Source organism: Leptopilina boulardi, unplaced genomic scaffold, assembly GCF_019393585.1.
Source record: "Leptopilina boulardi isolate dan_hultmark-lab unplaced genomic scaffold, ZJU_Lbou_2.1 LbouV2_204, whole genome shotgun sequence".
In the NCBI taxonomy this organism is placed as follows: domain Eukaryota; kingdom Metazoa; phylum Arthropoda; class Insecta; order Hymenoptera; family Figitidae; genus Leptopilina; species Leptopilina boulardi.
In genome coordinates, this window is record NW_026137757.1 from 252,828 (window position 1) to 276,568 (window position 23,741).

The 23,741-nt window shown below is 27.9% G+C and overlaps 1 protein-coding gene across 1 annotated transcript; it reads right to left on the reverse strand.

The window, feature by feature from the left end:
• Positions 1 to 11,561: 11,561 nt before the first annotated feature.
• Positions 11,562 to 12,785, reverse strand: LOC127278504 (uncharacterized). The gene has a single exon (XM_051300238.1). The coding sequence runs from the start codon at positions 12,783 to 12,785 to the stop codon at positions 11,562 to 11,564; it is 1,224 nt and encodes a 407-aa protein (XP_051156195.1).
• Between the last annotated feature and the right edge of the window lie 10,956 nt (positions 12,786 to 23,741).

The following is a 23,741-nucleotide window of genomic DNA, read 5'->3' on the forward strand; positions in this document are numbered from 1 at the left end:
CCCCCCTTCTCCTGTAAACTCCTACCACTGTTAACCTCTCCCTGCCAAACTTCATCCTCCTTACCATGAATCCTTCCTTCTGGTATATTTCCTCTTCTTTTATCTCTTCTATCCCTACCCTTACTCCTGAGATCATCCCTCCCGCGCTCCTTCCCTTTATTGTGTCCCTTTTCGCTACTTGCATCTCCCATCTAAACCCATCTAAATTCGATAAATATAAATTCAATGTTAAATTGAAAATAAATAAATAATGAAATAAATAAAAAAGATAAAAAGAAAAGAAATAAGGTAGAATAAAATTTTTAATTTCACAAAAAAAACTGTTTGTTTGATCAACCAAACATTTTTGTTGACCTAACAAAAAAATTTGGTTGAGCTAACCAAACATTTTTGTTATGCCAACAAAAAACACTCCACCAAATTTTTTGGTTGACTCAAACAAATAGTTTGTTTGCTTAAATACCAACAAAATTTTTTTGTTAGCCCAACCAAATTTTGGTTGCTCTGACTAAACATTTTACTCAGTGTATATGAAGTACTTTGGGTTAGTGGATTGTTAATAAACAATTGGCTAACATGGCAATTGTTTATAAAAAATCCTCTAATCAAAAATAGTCCATATAGTGCTCGTTGGATGCGGAATTACGCCAGCTTTCAATTGGTACCTTTAGGATTGCCATAACTTTATTTATTTGTGAAATATTTCATTTTTTATTAACAGTAATTAATTAATATCTCAAAAATAACAAAATAGGACATCTCAATATTTTTTGTGGTGAAAATACACATTTTTAGCTTTCAAAAGAAAAATAAATAAAAAAATAAAAAGGACCGAACTCAAAAAAAATTCGAAAAAACTTTAATTTAAAAAAAAATGGGTAAAAATATGAATTTTTTGAAATTTTTTTTGCACCATTCGAAAGAGCAGGAAAAAACCTTTCAAAAACATACAGGTCAAATTTTTCTTCTTCTTTCTGTATAAAAGTTACAAGTCTTCAAATATTCACTGTTTAAATTTTTCAAAAAATTACTTACCCCTAGGACTAAACTATGTGCAAGTTACAGCTCGATTCGATCAACTTTTTTTTTACTTAGTTTGATACAGGAATTTTACCCCAGGGATATTGTCTATTTAAACATTCTAAAAACGAATTACATATTTTAAGAGTCTTTAAATTAAAATAAAGTAACTTTAAACCTGAAGGAGACCGATTTTTTTCATTTAAGGTCATAAAAATAAGCTTCAAACATTTATTTCAAGTTTGAACAATTTTTTACCAATTTGGTAACCTCTAGCACTAAAATGCATAGTTTTAAAAAAATTGAACACTTAAAAATAAAAAATAAATTTTTTTTAAATATAAAAAGCACAAATTTTGCATAAAAATCAAAATAGCGACCTCTAAAAAAATTTGAAAAAATCTGACATATTTTGTGGGTCAAAAAAGTCTAATTTCAGGTTAAGGTTTTAGAAAACCGAAAAAAAGTTTTCGGTGAAACGCCCTAATTATTATATCTATCTAATTTCCGAGCGTGAAACTCAAGTTCCGTTATGAGAGTGTTATCTTTGAACTCATAGTACTTTAAAAAAATTATATTCCTTTTATAAAGTCCATTAATTACACATACGCACTACTTGTCAAAATTGAGAGACCACTTGCCAAATTGGCATTAAAACATGATTTTTTTAAAAGTTTATAACTCTGTTGAAACCCTTTAATGGACGGTGGGACATATATGTTCCATCTACTTCAAAAATCATAACTTTTTTAAATTTTAGCATATTAACTCCGCTTTGGTCTCGTTTTGAAGCTCTGGTTAAGAAGTTATTGAAATTCTAAATGATAGACATTTATGACATTTTATTTAGTCGATTTTTTATTCGGTCGAAATTTTCAATAACCGATATTTATGAAGGTCGACATTTTATTTAGTCGATATTTTACTTGATCGAAAATCTAAATGGTCGATATTTAAAGTGGTCGACATTTTATTTAGAGGATATTTTATTTTGTCGAAATTCTAAATGATCGACATTTAAAGTGGTCGATATTTTATTTGTTCGATATTCTAAATGATAAAAATTTAGAAGCATCGAATTTTATATCCATCGAAATTTAATTTGGTTGATATTTTAAAAGCTCGACACTTTTTTAGCTATACGAGTTTCCTTTCTACGTAGATTGTTGGTAAAGTACATTAAAATTATTGATGTAAATCATAATAACAACATAGAGAGGAAACTCGTATAGCTAAAAAAATGTCGAACTTTTAAAATATCGACCAAATTAAACTTCGATGGATATAAAATTCGATGCTTCTAAATTTCTATCATTTAGAATATCGAACAAATAAAATATCGACCACTTTAAATGTGGATAATTTAGAATATCGACCAAATAAAATATCGTCTAAATAAAATGTCGACCACTTTAAATATCCAGCATTTAGATTTTCAACCAAATAAAATATCGACTAAATAAAATGTCGACCATTTAAAATTTCGACCAAATAAAATATCGACTAAATAAATTGTTGACCACTTTATATATTGATCATTTAGAATTTCGAATAAACAAAATTTCGACCAAATAAAATATCGACCACTTTAAATGTCGATCATTTAGAATTTCGACAAAATAAAATATCGACTAAATAAAATGTCGACTTTCATAACTGTCGTTCTTTTAGAATTTCGACCAAATAAAATATCGACTTAAAGTAATTCGATCAATTAAAATTTCGAACTTTTTAATTTTTGGGAAAAATCATGCGTCTCAACATTTATGACAAATAAGCGTTATTTGCGAGAAGTGATGCTTTTTGCTTTTAATTCAAAAAAATCTGCGGCACATCGACTGATTGTTGACACTTATGGAGATGCCTCTGTAAGTGAAAGAACGTGTCGCGAGTGGTTCCAACGCTATAAAAGTGGTAATTTCAATGTTAAAGAAAAGGAGCGTACTGGAGGGATAAAAAAGTTTGAGGATACTCGAGGATACTGAATTGGAGGCTTTATTAGCTGAAGATTCATGTCAGACACAACAAGAACTTGCAACATCATTAGGTGTCACTCAGCAATCCATTTCACACCGATTGAAAGTCTTAGACATGATACAAAAGCAAGGAAATTGGGTGCCCTACGTATGGAAGCCGAGAGACATCAAACGTCGACTTGTCATGTGCGAACAACTGCTCCAACGGCAGAATAGGTATGTAGAAAAGGTAAATACTGTGTATTTGGTGGGACCAACTTGGTATCATCTACTATGAACTTGAATCCTGGCGAAACCATCACAGTGGCTCGTTACCGAACACAGCTGATGCGTTTAAGCCGAGCTACGAGGGAAAACGTCCACAATATGAGGAAATGCACGACAAAGTTATTTTGCTGCATGATAACGCTAGGCCTCATGTTGCTAAACCGATTAAAACCTACTAGGAAACCCTCAAGTAGGAAATTCTACCCTACCTGTATTTTTTGAAATAAATTTGGAGGGACGGGGGATTGAACCAGGGTTCGCTGCGCAGAAAGAAACAACCTAAGCAACTGACCTAACTAGCTATCTACGGACAATAAGTTTAGGTTGCTCTTAAGCTGCAAGTGATATCATTAGTTGACATAAATGGCGGGTAAATTTAAAAATCGTTTCACTGAAATAATTGAAGATTCACTATTTAATTGAAAAAATAGTTATTAAAGGTGCATCAAAATTATATTTTAAACATTATCATAGTATAACTGTAAGCTATGTTAAAATGTTTAATATAATTTTTGAAATAAACATGATTATAAATACGCGAGATAATGAAATAGACAAATATTAAAGAAGATATCATCTTTATTAACATTTTTATTTGTTTATTTTCAACACTAGTTCAACAAATTTTTTGACTTTTCTCGACATAAATTAAGCACTTTTATTCAAACTAAACAACTTTTTAAATATTTTTTATTACTAAAAAGTTCACATACATATAGATACGATATATTATTCATACACAATTGTAACCAGTATTATAATTTTTTGCAAAAATAACACCAGACACAAGTATGCGTAATAACGAGAAAAAAGAAAGTAAACATTAACTAAACATCTATAAGTATATATATATTAAATTTTCGTTTATCTATAAGTAAACTTTTAACCATTTGCATTTGGTAAAGTATTTTACTTAAACATAATCAGATACATAACATTGTTGCCTTTGAAATGGAAAGTAAACATACATTAAATTTTGATAGTTTTTAAAAATTCTGAAAAAAATCGAGTAGATATACAGTGCCGGTTCTAGATACAGATTCCTGCACCGACATTTACCGACATTTGAAATAAAAAATGGTTCTAATCCATTCTAATCGAGAAACTTCTAAAGAGATACAAAGAAAAAAAATTTTTCCTGAAAATTCCCCAAAAACTTGTCTCTCAAAATTTGTAAATTTTTTTCAAAATTGAGAAACGAATAAGTATATTTATGAAGTACAAGTTGACATACAGAGTTTCACTATATCTCCTGATCATACGGTAAGTATAAAATATTTTTCAAATAAATTTGGTTTTCTTAATATTTAAATAAATTGTTTAATTATTTAATAGAATAATAATTATACAGATATTATCAGAATAAGAAAACATCACCTGTTAATGTTATGAGTGGTTTTTTGCTTGGATGATAAAAATAGTTACATACATTTCAGAGAGGAATCATCTGTAGTGTAATATGAGATATGTCAGCACAATAAAATTAGAAGACATATAATACTTATTATTATTATCAATTATTATTTATTAATAATTATTATTAATTATTACAATTATTATTATTAATTATTACAATTATTATGATTAATTATTACAATTATTATTATTAATTATTACAATTATTAGTATTATTAACTCTCAAGATGTAATTTTTGCACGAAATTTAATTTATTTTCACATCAGCTGACAATAATGATTCAATCTAAATCTCTTAGAAAATGATGAAGTATATTTAGTAAAAAGAGATAGAGAAAAATGTATGACTATAAAAGAGTGAGGAAGAATTTCTTATTACTACATTGTATTGTTACGTCCGATGTGAAATATCAAGGAACAGTTAAATTTTTATTAATTCACAATGAATTTTGACTATTGTAAAGAATTTTTGAAGGTTATGAATACTGCTTTAGCAACTTTAAGTAAAAAAACAACACCTGAAGAACTGAAATTTTGGATTAAAAATAGTGTAAAAAATGTGAATCAACTTACTAAACTTTTAAAAAATAAATCATTACCATGTGGAGAAAAGAGAAAAATTTTATCAACAATTGGACTTTTGAAGGCAAACAGTCGGAAATTTAAGAAGCTAAGGAGGCAAAGATTAGGCCTCAAGGAAGATGAGAAATGGATCAGGTGGGATGATATCGAGAATGCTTTTAATAATCGAATTAGAACAGGTTTAATAATAAATTTAAAACATAAAAATTTAGATTGTTTTTTTAGTGATGCGAAAAACATAATTATCTCTAAAATTAAAAAAATTTTTAAAAGAATGGGAAATTTGAAAGTTAATGTTGTTTTTGCAGCAAATTATAGTGCTTTAGAAAATGGTAGAGAAATTGATGATGTCAAATTTTTTAACACAAAAAATTCAAAAATTCTTGAATCAACAAATTTTGATAAATGGTTTGAGAGTGAAATTAGAGAAAAACTTTTTGTTAAAATTGATGATTTTCAACAGAATGAGTCAGGGTGGTCTTTGAAAGAAATTTTAAATTTAACTGTGAATATTAATAAATACGTTCCTCTTTCAACTGGATTATCAACTTTTATAAAAATGCCACAATTTATAATCAATAAAAGAGCTGTTATTAATATTAAAAATAATGATCAATTCTGTTTTTTATGGTCAATTATTGCCCAACGTTATCCAGCAAAGAGTAATGTGTCTTGCACTAGTTCATACCCACACTTCAAAGATACTGATTTAAAGATTGGTGATATAAATTTCCCTATTTCTCTAAATGACATTTCAAAATTTGAAAAACTAAACAATTTAACCATTAACGTTTATGGAATTGATAAAATTAATAAAAAAAATGATATTGTTCCACTTTATTTAAGTGAATATAAATCAGATGAACCAACATATCACTTATTAATGATTGAAAATAATGAAATTGACTTTGATGATGATGATGATGATGATGATGATGATGATGATGATAATGATGATATTTTTCAATTCAAGAGAATTTATCATTTTGCACTAATCAACGATTTATCTCGATTAGTTAGTTCACAGATTACAAAAAATTGTCATAGAATATGGTTTTGTGATAGATGTTTATGTCATTTTACACATGAGCACTCTTTTAATAAACATACTCCTGATTGTGAAAAATTAAATAAGTGTAGAGTTTTTATGCCAAACGAAGATGATAATATTTTAAAATTTAAAAATTACAAAAATAAAGAACATGTTCCATTTGTTATATATGCTGACACTGAAAGTCTTTTAGAACCTGTAACAAATACCTTCGTGAATACAGCTCCATATCTAAAGCATATTCCGACAAGTGTGGCTTTCTATTTACATTGTAACTTTGATGAATCACTCTCTGAATTTAAAATATTTCGAGGATCGGATTGTATTAAATGGTTCATGAATGAATTGAAGCAATTGTCTGTAAAAGCAAATTCTTATTTTACAAATATAATTCCAATGGAAAATTTAACTTTTTCACAACAAATGCAATTTAATACAGCAACAAATTGTCATATATGTGAAAAAACTTTTAAAGAAGATGACATCAAGCACCGAGATCATTGTCATTTTACAGGAAAATATCGTGGTCCTGCACATCAAAGTTGTAATGTAAACTATAAAGATTCACAAGTTATTCCAGTAATTTTTCATAACTTGTCTGGATATGATGCACATTTTATTATAAGAGAACTTGCAACATCTTTTGAGGGTGGTATTAAATTATTACCAATAAACAAAGAAAAATACATTTCCTTTACAAAAGATGTAGAAAATACAAAAATAAAATTCCGATTTTTAGACTCATTTAGATTCATGCCCAGTAGTTTAGAAAAGTTATCTTCATACCTTGAAAATAATAAGAAAGAAATCACAAAAAAATATTGTAGTAATTTAGATGAATTCAATTTATTGACAAGAAAGGGGGTCTTTCCTTATGAATATATTAATAGCTGGAAGAAATTAGAAGAATGTCAGTTACCGATTAAAGAATCTTTTTATTCTAAGTTAAATGACTCTCATATTTCAGACGAGGACTATAATCATGCTTGTAAAGTATGGGGAACATTTAATTTGAAAACATTAGGTGAATACTCTGATTTATATTTAAAGACTGATGTTTTACTTCTAGCTGACATTTTCGAAAATTTTAGAAAAACATGCTTCTTAACATACAAGTTAGATCCACTCCATTATTATACTGCACCAGGTTTGGCATTCGATGCAATGCTTAAGTATACAAACGTAGAACTTGATTTGCTAACAGATATAGAAATGTTACTTTTCATTGAAAGAGGTATTAGAGGTGGAGTATCCCAATGCTCAAATAGATATGCGAAAGCGAATAATTGATTTATGGAAAAAGATTTTAATCCCTCTGAATTAGAGTCTTATATAATGTATTTTGATGTCAACAATCAGTATGGTGCTTCTATGAGTGAATATTTGCCATATAAAGACTTTGTATGGTTTCAAGAATATAAGAATGACTTTTACTTGGATATTTCAGATGAATCTCCAGAAGGATATATTCTTGAGGTTGATCTTGAATATCCTGTTGAACTTCATAATTTACATAAAGACTTCCCTTTATGTCCCGAGCATTATGTACCTCCACTTCCAAAATGCACACTTCCAAAATTAATTCCAAACTTATTATCAAAGAAAAGATATATAATTCATTATAGAAATTTAAAACAATATTTATCATTGGGAATGAAATTAATTCAAATACATAGAGTTTTGAAATTTAAACAAAAATCATGGTTGAAGCCATATATTGATTTAAACACAGAATGTAGAAAAAAGTCAAGTAATGAATTTGAAAAAAATTTTTATAAATTAATGAATAACTCTGTATTTGGAAAAACTATGGAAAATATTAGAAAACATAGAGATGTAAAACTAGTGACAAAATGGGAAGGAAGATATTGTGCTAAAAATTTAATCGCTCAACCAAATTTTCATAGCTGTATTGTATTCGATAAAGATATGGTTATTATTGAAATGAATAAAACAAAAGTGACGTTTAATAAACCAATTTACACAGGATTCACAATTTTAGATATATCAAAAATAATAATATACGACTTCCATTATAATTACATAAAGAAAACTTTCGGTGAAAATGCAAAATTACTGTATACTGATACTGACAGTCTTATTTATTTTTTCACAGTACCAAATATTTATGATTATATCAGACGGGATTTACATAAATTTGACACATCTGATTATCCAGAAAATAATATTTATAATATACCTCTTGTAAATAAAAAAGTTTTAGGGCTTATGAAAGATGAGAATAATGGTAAAATTGTAGCCGAATTTATAGGTTTGAGATCAAAATTGTATGCTTTCAAATTATGGGGTGATAATGAAGAGTTAAAAAAGAAAGCAAAAGGTGTGAAATTTTCAACATTAAAAAGAATAGAGTTTAATGATTACAAGCACACTCTTGAAAAATCTGAAAACCTGATCCAAAATCAGCACTTTATTAAAAGTAAAAAACATGAAGTTTATACATTCAAACAAAGTAAAGTTGTTCTCAACTGGCAAGATGATAAACGAGTCTTGTTACCAGGAACAACGGACACGCTTCCTTGGGGTTACAATTTACCATGATGAAAAAAATTACCAATAAATAAATAGGGTGAGTATTTCTTCTTTTAATTTAAATTTAAATATTCACACAGCAGAAGTCGAGGGGGAATTTACTCAGGTAGTCAAGTGTACACTCTTCCTGTAATACTTGTGTAATAACGTGTAATAACGTGTAATACCGTGTAATATCTGTAAAACTCTGTAATATCTCTGTAATAATGTGTAATACTCTGTAATAACGTGTAATACTTAGTAATAAGAGTAATATGAGGTGTAATACCGGTAATCAAGTGTACACGTTTTTAACTAGTAAATTCCCCATCAGCAGAAGTGAAGTATGAAAAGAGTGTTGATTTCAAAATATGATACCCTGCCTACACTGTAAGAATCACGAATTGTTTCTTTCAGCTGTTTAGCTGATAAGAGATGGGATGGATTTCAACAATTATGCAGACCAATTTCAAAGATTTTATATAAAAATTTTCTACACGTTTCATAAAGAGTGGTCAAAAGGAGGATAATAGACAAAACATTATGTTATTATTATACATATGGACAGTATTGAAGATGAGATTTCTTTCAGTTTAGTGTCACTCCTGCTCGAAAGAAGTAATACATTTTTTATTTAAAACGTACCCCTAAAGAAAAGATTGGAAAAAGACATTTATAGTCAAATTTCAAATCTTGCTAAGCAATAAAATTTTCTTTATTATAGTGTTGTGAAAAAATAGTTGCATTAAATAATTTAATTTTTTTCAGTTTGAAAAATGGCAAGTCCGGTTTACAGCCAGGTGCAGCCATCAGTTGTCGTGCCAATGGAGTGGTGTAGTGCTTTACAACATAAAACTTTAATGGAAACAATAAACTTAACAATTGACACTTTTGTGGAGCGATATTTAGAAACAGATGTAGAGCCTGATATATCCCTTAAAATTGGGGATATATCAGCTAGACTAAATTTAGTGAATGGTGAATATGTTTTTATGCCGTCGGGATATCGACAATATTGTAAGGTACAGAGTGCGATTTCTGTACCTGTAGAATGGTTCCATGCTTACGATTTTGATTTTCTTCTACCCGTGCTCAATTTCTCAATAGATCAATATATTGATCAATATATGTCTTTAAATTTCGAACCAAAAATTATTTTAAAAATTGGAAATACTTTTTGTGCTTTAAGAGCAGTGAATAATAATTACATTTTTACAAAAATTGGACAATAGAGTTTAAAACCAGTAATATAAATAATCTTTTAATATATTAAAGTATAAAACGTTATGTATAAATAAATAAGTGAATAATCGTCAAATATATTTTTTGTAAAATGTTATGTTTCAATAAATTTATATGAAAAGTGTAAATTTTTTTTTTATATAAATAATTATAATCTAAAATAGATAACTCATTTATACAATAATAATTGTTACAGATATGTGACTTAATTGTTACATATATGTGACCTAATTGTTACAGATATGTGACCTAATTGTTACAGTTATGTGACCTAATTGTTACAGTATTGTGACCTAATTGTTATAGTTTTGTGATCTAATTGTTACAGTTTTGTGACCTAATTGTTACAATTTTGTGACCTAGTTGTTACAGTTTTTAACAACCTTTTATATAATATAATTAAATTAGGTTAATAAACTGTAACAATTAGATCACAAGATTGTAACAATTAGGTCACAAAACTGTAACAATTAGGTCACAAAATTGTAATAACTAGGTCACAAAACTGTAAAAATTCCTACTTTAGTCACCCCCTTTGCTGCACTGACGTCTCAAGATTATGTGTCTCTCCATACCTTCGTCCCCCGCTTCATCAACATGTGCTTAGACCCCGGCCGCTTATCACCTCTTCTACACACCTACAAACTATGTGATACATCGAATGCAGCTTGGAGTTGAAAACATTACTCATTTCTTATTATTTGATTTTTAAAATATTAAAATAAATAGTTATCTACGATTAATAAAGTAACTTCTTTTACTCAATTCTTTACTTTTTGACAATAATAATATATTAACATTTTGATTAAAATAAAAGGGTTTTTTTTTATAAATAAATGACATGAGACTCTTTTGATTTTTATATATGTTTATTTTTTTTAAATGTTGCACATCAAAATTTTTTTACAACAACTTATTACTAGTATTTTTAGATAACCACTCTGATAATAGTTTTACATTTCGCTCAGCACATTGAATTAAATCTTTTTCAATTATTTTGCGATGATTATAACATGGCTTGATATTATACGAAGCATGCTTCAGTGATTGAAGCGATGTACAGTTTATATCTAACATATCTATAATCACAGTAGATGGCTTAAGAAAACTTTTTAACCACTTCTTTTTTTCTAAGCCTTTTACATAAATTAGAGTTGCATTTTTAAAAATAGTTTCTAATATAATGGGAAGTAGTGTATATGGAACATCACCAGACGACCAATATATACAATGTAGATTATTTTCCAACCACTTATTCATTCTTTTATAATGTGGTGAAATACAGTTCCAATCACATGGAGGTTGAAAAATAAATTTGTATGGTTGTTGACAAGTTTTTTCAAGCGGTAAAATAGCTAATTCCTTTATAATAAATTCGTTAACAGGCAATTTGAAACATTGAACATCTACTATGTATGCCATTGTTCTGAAGACTAAATATGTTATACAAATATTTAATAATTTATATAATTTATTCAAACGATTTTTTTAACCCCACCGCTAATTGGTCTGTACTCAACAATTCTGTCATGTAATATAAGACAGTAAGCTGCTGTTTGGTCAGGTAAATTTTTCTTAGATTCAAATTCAAGACGAATATCAACTGGACCATATTTTAATGATTCATTTTGCCTTGAACAATCAATTACTATAAGTGGAGCATATTCAAAAAACTCATTTTTCGATAAGTATGGTTGGGGCTCCTTATTGTAATACGTCGCTTGAAAATTGGCATACATGTCATAAAGGACAGCATAGTGTCGTTTATCAAAATCTAAATTCAAATTTCCATATGGATAACTTTGATTATTTAAGAATAATTTAACATTTGTAATTTTACAATGATCAAAATGACTGGCATTTCTAGTATTAACATTTTTTCGATTTGTCTGAAAACCTAAAATTATAAAACGAGGTTTTTCCAACTGCGTTGATGTCTTAACTGTCCACACGTGATTGGCTGTCTGTGGTAGTAAAGGATACTCATAGAGTTCCCATGTTCGAAAACTTATTGGAATAAGTGGGTCTTTCTCAATGTATTTTAATAATTTGAATTTACGTGAATCAGACAAGCGAACATTGGGTAATAACCATTCAATTTTATTAATGGATACACTAATTTGTTCTTCACCTGTCTGTAGAATCGCATTCATATCATTTCTTGCTCTGGTTAAAATTAATTCATGTCTTGCATTAACAATAATTTTTTGGTAGTCCTCAGCAAAACCAAATAGAATATTAAATGGTATTGAAATATCAAAATTTCCAAGGTTGTCAACAAGAACAGTGTTTGCGTTACAGGTCAAAAACCAACCAGCGTTTTCTAAAAATTTACTTTGAACTCCATAAACAGAAACGTAATTTTTCATGAGACTTGTAAGACCAACATTTCTATTTTTATCAATTTCAATAGCGTTTAGTTCATAACGAGCTTCTTCAAACAGATGACAGATAGCATTGTTAATAAACCTAGTATGTGTAACAGGTGTCCCGTTTTCCTTTAGTAATTTTCCTTGAATATGTAAAAAACTTTTGCTTGGCAAAACACAATGATCCTGATTTTGTACAGCTATTCTTATTTCATCACTGTTATTAAATGTTGCTGAGGCATATGGTAGATGAGCATGAACCTCATAGTGAGCAATAGATTCATTGTAGACAATTGGTTTTGCAATATTTAACACATCCTCATCCTCCATTTTTTTTGGTAAATATTAAACTTTTTAAAGAGAAAAACAACAAAACAGATGCAAACAGCTCTTGTTATCTTCTTTGTTTCTTCTTCTCGATCACTTTCAGACCCAGATTCTTCAATAGTTGAATGTTTTGAGGTGTTAACCTCTTGGTTGTGGTGTCGTAACTGACTCTTTTTACACATTCTGGCTTCTTATATCCGTAACCAATTCTTTGATTATAGGCAATACCCATTTATACTGCTTTCACATGCAATCTAATGGTAATTGTTTCACTTTGAAAATTTACAAGATTTCCGTCCTGATCAACAATTCGTAACTGAATTTGATCAATGGTCTTGACGGCGATAGGCAAGTAAATGACATGAGATGGTACTTCCACTATTTTATATCCTGGTGGAACTGTTGGAAAAAATTCATGAATCGTGTGGACCTTCAGATTATTTATATATGCACCGGTTGTAATATTACATTCAACTCGTAGTGCATTAACTTTTATAATAGACACGGGTAAGTTAGATTGGAAATATTTATCAGCTTTAAGAATTTGAGGTTCAAATCCTAATAATTGGGCTATGGAATCATCTTTTTGAAAATTAATGTCACGATTGCACAAAATCTCACTGCGTAAAGTATTGTTATTTGGTTTAATATAAATTTCAATTCCTTTGGGTTTCAAAACACTTTGTAAATAGCGCTGTATATCACCAATTTCATAGCTACCAGTTGGTATAGTTATTTCTTCTTGATCAACATAAAACTTATTGTGTCCAATATCTACATTTGGGATAGAGTTAAATGTAAGAAATTCAACCAGACCAAGTACATAATTCTTATGAGGTAACAATTCAATTGGTGGAAAATATTGTGTCTCCAATATGGATGATTTACCTGATAAGGTAAATGTTAATGAATCGTTCATATTGCTAGTTTAATTTATACTAAACTCAATGTTTCAGTGCCTTTGTTTTTAAAGAGTAAACATAGTTTTAACCTCAAGTTTATTTGAAAGAAATTTTAAACACAAATGACCACACACATAGGTATTAAAATTTTGATACCTCTTATGGTTGTATTTAATAACATTAACACTGAAATACTTTACAAGATCTGTAGGAGGTTGAAGATTACCAAAACTATCAAAATATTCAACATCATTGTTCATCTTCCTATAAGCTACCCAATGGGTACCAGCATTATTTCTACTATCCAAATTTACTATGGCTGATTCAAATTTATAAGGTCCTGAAACTGGTAACTCATCACGCATAAAAACACCACGAAAGTGTGGAATTTTCATAATTTTAGCGTATTTAAGTATATCGTAATTAGTCAATGCTCTTTTTGGCAATTTTACGATTTTTTGGGCTTTTTTTTTTTAAACCACATGCTAATCCTAATCCTTGTTTATAAGGCTTAAGATAGAGACCTTTTCCTAGAGCTATTGATTCCATGGTTCTGTTATGGCGTTGACTTTCTACTAGTTGATTTTTAGCTTCTCTTGCCTCATTAACTGCTTTTGCTATTCCAGCAGCTCCACCAGATAGTGCCCCTATTGCACTGAGGCTAGCAAAGAGTGGTATAAGAAATGGTAAAAAACCACCAACTTTTTTCGGTATAGGCAAAATTCGAGGTTGTTTCACTTTGCATTTTCCACCCGCTACTTTCACAGCTAAACGTGCACCTTTTAAAGCTGACTTTATAGCAGAAGATGTATCATGGCTTGGTGCAATAAATTTTTTTGATGCTAAAACAATATTTTTTAATGGAAATGTAGACTTTTTATTCTTTTTCTTTTTAATTTTCGATTTAAGACCCATTCCCAATTTAGTTTTCATTTTCATAGCGTTAGTAATTGCCCAAGCTGCTGCCTTTTCACCAAGTTTAGCGTCACTAGCATGTACACGATTCCAGGCTTTTTCTGCGAGTTTTTTATCTGCAACGTGTCTACTTTCAAGGCTATTATTTTGAGAATATGCAATATCGTGTTCCTTACAAGCTTGATCAAGAATATTAATGCCAGGATCACCGCGTGCCAATCGTTTTGTTAATTTTGTACCAGGTCCACAGTATTGATAACCAGGAATATGTAATTCAATAGGTAACTTGTTGATAATTTTATTTAAGAGACCTTTACCACGTTTGATAGAGTTTTTAGAACTGTTTGCTTTTTTCTTTACAAGCATTCTTTTATATTTCTACAACGAGTATCTTTTTAAGACTGATTTCAAAATGTATAAAAGCAATGTATTTATACTTTCTAGCTCAGTTTACTCTGAATATTTAACCTTTCTGAATTGCATAGGATATATTGAATTAAGTTTTAAGAGAATAATTTACATTTTTCACTAAAAAAAATTAATATATAGACTGATATACTAAAAATAATAACAGTTTTGTATTTATACTCTTCCACCTCAGATAATATCAAAAGATGGAGTTCAAAGAACAATCAACAAAATTACCTGTGTTAGATTTTGATAAAGTAACACAACAAGAGTCTAAGACAAAACGTCATGGAAATCTGTTACCCAATACGGTAAGAGCAATTTTTTGTGGTCCATCGAACTGTGGAAAAACAAATGCTTTACTTGCTCTACTTTTACATTCAAATGGACTACGCTTTGAAAATATCTACATTTTCTCCAAATCATTAAATCAACCAAAATATAAATTTTTGGAAAAAACTCTTGAATTAGTGGAAGGAATTGAATATTTTCCATTTCATGAACATGAAGAGGTTATTCAACCAAACGAAGCAAAACCAAATTCTACAATTGTCTTTGATGATATAGCCTGTGATAAACAAGATAGGATTCGAGAATTTTTCTCAATGGGTCGTCATAGACTTATTGATTGTTTTTATTTATGTCAAACGTATACACGGATTCCAAAGCATTTAATTCGAGATAATGTGAATTTTTTGATAATTTTTAGACAGGATGATTTAAACCTTAAACACATATATGATGATCATGTCAATACAGATATGATATATACAAAATTTAAGGAATTATGTTCCTCATGTTGGAATAGTGACAAATATGGTTTCATTGTCCTTGACAAAGATAGTGATCTTAATAATGGTAGATACAGAAAGGGTTTTGACTGTTTTATAAAAGTTTCTGAAGCTTAAAGTGATTTGCACCCAGCCTCTAAGATTAGTTATAGCTTAAACTTGGTTCAATTAAGATGTCATCTTCAAGAACTGAACAAATTCAAAAACAAAAAGATATTGCGCTGCATTTGGCAAAAGCCAGTGACGCAATTCGACGAAAACATAAATTGTTAAAGTTAAATAAAGAAAACTTTGCAGAAAAATTAGAAGATACTTTTAAACCTATTACTAATCCTCTGGAAAAGCTAGTTAGTGATTTTAAAGTACTTAAAAAAGATGATATTAATAATAAAGATGAAAATATATGTGGTGTAAGAAAATCAGGTAAAAACAAATTAAAGATTGGTAATTCTCCGATAAGTTTTAATGAAAACTATATAAATGTGGCTAATTCAACATTTCCTAGCAGTAAAGGATTACTTGAACTCCTTTTCAAAAAAACTCCAGATGAGTCTTCGATCTATGCTAAAGATTTGGGAAATTTCAAAAAAATACTTCTCTTGACAAACGCACATAAAAAAAACTATAAAGCTGATAGTGACATTCGTGAGAGTAAATCCTTCAAATTTAAGCGATTTATAGACAAATTATCTTCACCTACTAAAAAAAGAAATGGTAAAAAAAATAAGATTTCTTCTCGTGGGGGTGCCTTACCTGAGTTTATGATTGCTAAACAAACAAATAAAATGGACTATATATATTGGGATGATCCAAATGAACTAGTGGACAGACTAGGTTTACTGTTAGCATCTCAGTCAGCAGGAAATCCAAGCCACACAAACGAAATTTTATCAATCATTGAAGAACTACGAGAAGCAAACATTATTTATTAATTTTGATTAATATAAAAACAAATCAGTTGAATAATGTCTCTCGACGTATTTGGACGTTCTTTTAAAAAAATTGAAAATTCTATTCGTGGGCCTCCTGGAGTTGGCTTTAAATATACAACAGAAGGAAATTTCAATGTTGAAAATAAAAAGTTGTGTAATGTTGCAGAAGCTTTAAGTGAAGGTGATGCAACTAACTTGAGTCTTGTGAAAAAAATTGTGAGCACTGAAGTCAATGAAATTTATAAGATATTAGGATCTATGAGATCTGATATACTTAACAATAATATAAAAATAATAAGACTAGAAGATTCTGTAAATAAATATATGCATAATCTAAAAATAAGTATCGAAAGAAATATAGAGTGGTTAACACTTAATAAAGAGTTCCTTACTCAGTTGGATAAACGATTAAGTGCACTTGAATAAAATAAGAAAAGTTTGATTTTAAAATATGAATGAAGAGAAGCAAGCTCTAATTAGAGAATTGCATAAACCTGTTAGAAGAAATTATGCTAGGCGAAAGTTTGATATACGAGCAATCGATGACACTTGGCAAGCCGACCTGGTGGATATGTTAACATATGCAAAGAAAAATAAAAACTACAAATATATATTAACGGTCATTGACAATTTTTCAAAATACGCCTGGGCTGTTCCTGTAAAGAATAAAACTGGTGAAGACATTTCAGCTGCAATGAAGACAGTGCTGGACCAAGGCAGGGTGCCGAAAAACCTACACGTGGATCAAGGAAAAGAATTCTATAATATTAATTTCAAAAATCTCATGAGAGAATATAAAATAAATATGTATTCCACATTTAGTAATCTTAAAGCTTCGATTTGTGAACGTTTTAATCGTACCTTGAAAAATAAAATGTGGATGCAATTTAGTTCGCAAGGCAATTACAAATGGTTAGGTATTTTGCAAGATTTACTTTTCTCGTACAATAACACTAAGCACCAAACCATAAAAATAAAACCAAAAGATGTAAACAAAAATAATGAAAAGAGAATTTTGTTTAACGTTTATAAAACATTTGTTGTAAAATCTTCGAAAAAGAAACCGAAATTTAGAAAAGGAGATGAAGTTAGAATAAGTAAACTAAAACATATGTTTGAGAAAGGTTACACACCTAACTGGACAACAGAAATTTTCACAATTGATCGGGTAAACAATACTAAACCAGTAACATACTTGCTCAGAGATTATCAAAATAGACCTATAGCTGGTAATTTTTATGAAGAAGAAATTGCTATAGTTAAAAATCCAGATATTTATTTAATTGAAAAAATATTAAAAAAACATCGTCATAGAATGTATGTTAAATGGTTAGGATTTGATAATTCTCATAATAGTTGGATAAATGAGGATATGTAAAACTTTCTTATTGAAATAAATTGAAGAATTTCTAAAATATATTTATTGTTCAAAAATTATTCTCCTCTAATATAAATATTAAGATATTACATCATCTTTTTTTTTCTATTTATATCTAATTAGTATCATCATTTTAACATATGGTATATTTCTGTAGTGTACATTATTTTCTTATAATTTAAACATTAATATAAATACAATAGTAATATATAATTATAAAAATACATTTTAAATATATATTTTACCATAACTGACATGAATATATTAAATGTTTATAATTAATTAATTCCTTTCTTCATTGGATCAATCATCATCATCTACTTCTTTTTTAAATATATATTTTACCATAACTGACATGAATACATTAAATGTTTATAATTAATTAATTCCTTTCTTCATTGGATCAATCATCATCATCATCATCATCATCATCATCATCATCATCATCATCATCTATTTCTTCTTCTTGAAATAATCAATTAATTTTAAGGATTCACTAGAATTGTTTTTTTCATTTTTAAATTCACTTTGTAAAAGGTTCTGGACAGAATTTTCTGAAACATATATAACAAATATATATTAAGTAAATTATATTTAAAAAATTAGGAACATAATGAGAAAACTGCAGAAATACTTACTTTCTAATTTTCATGTGATATTTTGCTTGTGAATTTTTGAATGTAAGTTAAAACTTCATTACAAATTGCCTTGGAATGAAAAGTAATAATTTCACAAAAAAGCTTTTCTATATTTACAGGATTTTCACATTCATTATTTAATAATACATTTCCCAATATTTTAAAATTATTTTTCCGAACAAATTTTTCCAAAGCCGTCAGGTGGTGTAATTCAAATCGTTGATATACAATTTCTTCAATTGTTTTAATAATATTCAATTTAATTTGTTGTAAAGGCAAAAATTTTATTTCCCTTGCACTTTCTTTCACACAGCGATTGAGTTGCTTCAAAGTATTATAAGTTTCAAATTTCAGAGAAAATGCTAATTCTCCTTCAACTGAATTTTTAATTAATACAAAGCGATTATTTAAATAACTGACAAAATTCAGATGAAATGTATCACAGTTGATTTCACGAGGTTCAGATTTATTAGAAAAAAATTCTTCCATTTCTAAATAAAACGTGTTGAAAAATTTCCATTCTAGTATTGAGAATGAGACTGATGTTTGAGGATGGCTGCTTAATAACTTTATTTTTATAGATAAATTGCTCTTTAATTCGGCACCAATAATTACTTGTTTTGTATATGATGAATTTAAGTTATATGTGGTTGAAAGAAGTAATTGATTAAGAGGAAGATATGCCATTTTTTATTCTGCTTTAGATACAAATTCAAAGTAATTGTATTTTCCACCCAAAAATTTTAATTGTAATTCTCCTTTCTCCGCAGCTTGTTGTAAATGAGTAAATGATTCCGTATCACTTTCAAGAACCTTTACCATCCTTTGTGGTAGAAAGACAACATATTCACTATCAATTTCAGCCACAATTTTTAAACCAAATTTTGTTGATGTTTGTTTAATATCTGTAATATTATAATATTCATTAAGGATCAATTCACTCAATTTTTTGATTGGTAAAAAACTAGCAGCTCTGTTTAACTTCTTTAATTTTCCTTCCATTTTCCTTAAAATTTTCAACCACAATATAAATTATTTAAAATGGTATTTTTTTACACTGACAACTATTATGTTTAACGCAAACACTCAGTCACAACTTCTCAATACAAATCAACTACCCGAGACTTTATGGAAACTGGAGAGTTAATTCTCACATTTTATACTTCTTTAATTCATTCTCTATCTTTTTTTAGATAATACATTTTTTCCTTTTCTAATTATTATATATATATATTTATTCCAAGGGAATGATTCAGACATTAAAAACATATGTTCATTCATCTCTACGTTTATACATAATATAATATAATATGCTGACATGTCTCATATTACACTCCAGATGATTCCTCTCTGAATTGTATGAAACTATTTTTATCATCCATGCAAAAAAACCACTCATAACATTAACAGGTGATGTTTTCTTATTCTGATAATAATAACTGTATAATTATTATTCTATTAAATAATTAAACAATTTATTTAAATATTAAGAAAACCAAATTTAGTTGAAAAATATTTTCTACTTAACGTATAATCGGACATAACAATACAATGTAGTAATAAGAAATTTTTCCTCACTCTTTTATAGTCATACATTTTTCTGATGTGAAAATAAATTAAAATTCATGCAAAAATTACATCTTGAGAGTTAATAATACTAATAATAATAATAATTGTAATAATTAATCATAATAATTGTAATAATTAATAATAATAATTGTAATAATTAATAATAATTATTAATAAATAATAATTGATAATAATAATAAGTATTATATGTCTTCTAATTTTATTGTGCTGACATATCTCATATTACACTACAGATGATTCCTCTCTGAAATGTATGTAACTATTTTTATCATCCAAGCAAAAAATCACTCATAACATTAACAGGTGATGTTTTCTTATTCTGATAATATCTGTATAATTATTATTCTATTAAATAATTAAACAATTTATTTAAATATTAAGAAAACCAAATTTATTTGAAAAATATTTTATACTTACCGTATGATCAGGAGATATAGTGAAACTCTGTATGTCAACTTGTACTTCATAAATATACTTATTCGTTTCTCAATTTTGAAAAAAATTTACAAATTTTGAGAGACAAGTTTTTGGGGAATTTTCAGGAAAAATTTTTTTTCTTTGTATCTCTTTAGAAGTTTCTCGATTAGAATGGATTAGAACCATTTTTTATTTCAAATGTCGGTAAATGTCGGTGCAGGAATCTGTATCTAGAACCGGCACTGTATATCTACTAAATCGCTTTCCTTTCAAGGAGCTTAGCTCAAATTGCGCGATTTTAAAAAAAATTAACAACCTTAAACAGCCTTAATTTCGAAAGGTTGAAATTTCAGAGGTCCCTCTCCTAAAATTTTCTAGATAAATCCTCTATTGTAATATAAAGTTTACCTGATAATTATTTTTTTGTCACAAGTTTTAGGTCAGGAATATTTTGCATTTTTATAAAGTTTTTAACACTCCATTTGTGTTAAAATTATTATTATTATTATTATTTATACTTTTCTTAAATTTTACTAATATCAACGTTTCGATATTGTCAATAACAACGATAAGATAAATCAAAAACAAATGCAAAATTATATTACTAATGTCTGATGTTTTGTCAAAAAATAATTTTAAATTTATTTAATTATAATCAACAAAGATGATTGGGATATTTGAAGTTACATTGGAAAAACAATTTATTTAACTTTAAAGAAATGATTTTATCTTAAGCGGATTTTTCTTTTAATATTTATTTGAAAGTATTTCCTCTTAGGATAAAAGGATAGTCTTTTAAAGTTTATTCTTTACTTATTAAAAGAATTTAGTTCACTTTTAAAAAAAATTGTTTAATAGATTTAATTAATAATACCTATTAATAATAATAGATTATTATTTTTATAATTATTTATTATTATTAATAATTAAGATTCGCGGTAGAGAATCGACGCCAAGTAAAAAAAAAATTTTCCGCGAATATATTTTCTCAAAATATTGGCATTTTTGACCAAAATTGGATATCTCGAAAAGTTCTGTACCGATTTCGTTCAAACCTTTTTTTCCGGGTAAAAAATGTAAATAAAAATAATTTCTGCTGTGAAAATGGGAGGATTCCCAAAGAATTATGAAAATTATGCCTAAAAACTGAAAAATTTATTATTTTTAGCCACACCTGGAGCCTATACATTTTAACAGATTCGCATGATATATAATTAAGTTATAATCTCGATATACATTTCAGGAAATTTCAATACACTCAAAAATTTTTTAAATTTTCAATTTTTTATGAAAAAAATATTTTTTGCTTGATTTTTTGGTAGACGTGGAGCTCATAATTAATGAAACTTACCAATAATATCAATTATTTATATCTCGATATATAACTAATGACATCTGAATATACTCAAAAATTTGAAATTTTCATTTTTTTACGGTAAAATATTGATTTTTTCGATAATAAGACACACCTGAAGCTCATAATTTTTTACCGCTTCTCATGAAACTTACCATTAATATTAATTAGGTTAAAATCTCAATATATAAATGTAGATATTTAAAAACATTCAAAAAATTTTGAAATTTTTTATTTTATACGGTAATTTTTTTTTGTAACTTTTGATAGTAAATTTTTATTCTCTTTGATAATATCATGTTCGTTTAAAATGTCTTTTTTAATTTTTTTATTTTCTTTACTAACTTATTTAAATGTTATTATACGTTGGACTGTTGTACGGTAATATTGCATGCTTATTTCTCGGATAAACTCAGTTACCTGAATAGGTGACGTCTTCGTTGTCTTCAAACATTCTTGTAAATGACGATTTTGTGCAAAGTTGTCAGTATCGTCTTGTACTTGCCTTAAGAACTACACCTCTTTGGAACATCTAATTCCAGTATCAAGTTCTTTGCCTTTTGATTTTCTTACTGTTTTTGAGCATTAAAAATGAGAAGTTTCCATTTTAGACAAAAGAGTACTTAGTGTATGTTTTTTCAATTAAGGAAGAATGTGCTAGGACTAAATATACTTTTATTTTTTAAATACAATAATATATAACTTGTATGCAACCTTTTAATCTAAAAATTATAATATTTTGTTACAAAATTTAACAAAGAAAAACTAACAAAAAAGACTGATGCGAAACGTCGAGTCGTTAAAAATTCCAAATATTCTTTATATGTGAATAATAAAAAAGTAAGCACTTTTAATAACCGTATGTATTGCATTTTTGATAATTGTTCATAACATTTTTTGTATTTATCGTGGGATTTTAAAGTTTGAGTTTTGTTGAAATTATTTTAACAACTATGGCTTCGAATGATTCATTGGGTGAGATATTGGTTGAGAGCCAAAGAATTATCGTTGATGGCTTGCCATATAATAGACAAAGATCAACGTTTAACAATTGTCAAATACTATCAAATAGTGATACAGCAATACCTTCAACTTCAAATGTCGATCTACTTAATAGCAATAATAATAATCTTGTATCTACTAATCCATCGTATTTTTCGTATTCAAATGAAAATGCACAGTTTGCAGCAAATAGTTTTCCTACGTTTTCGTATCGATCCAACACAGACTTTTCCAGTTCGGCTTTGCTTAATAATAGCACTGATAATAGATTTGCTTTCAATCCGTAAACTTCTACGCATTTAATTATCAACAATTTGACTACGAAAGTTTTATCAGAATCCACTGTTCCAGTTTTATCTCTCTCTGGTATTGACAGAATTGTTTCCAGAGTAGGAAAAGCTACTGGTATATACGCTGAGTCAATGGAAGGCAATATGCTAATTAGGTCCTCAATGACTCAATGATAACTTCAAATTAATAGGAAAAAATCTTAAATATGAAGTCGATATTGAGGTATAAAATTAAATTTAAAACAATAATTTATTTCAAGAAATTGAAACAAATGACTTTCTTCACAGAATCACTACAGTTAATTTTAAAATAAAAAACTTATAATAATTTATTTCGTAACC

Coding starts and splice junctions, on each gene's coding strand:
- LOC127278504 (XM_051300238.1), bottom strand. CDS start 12,785: ATGGAGGATGAGGATGTGTTAAATATTGCAAAACCAATTGTCTACAAT.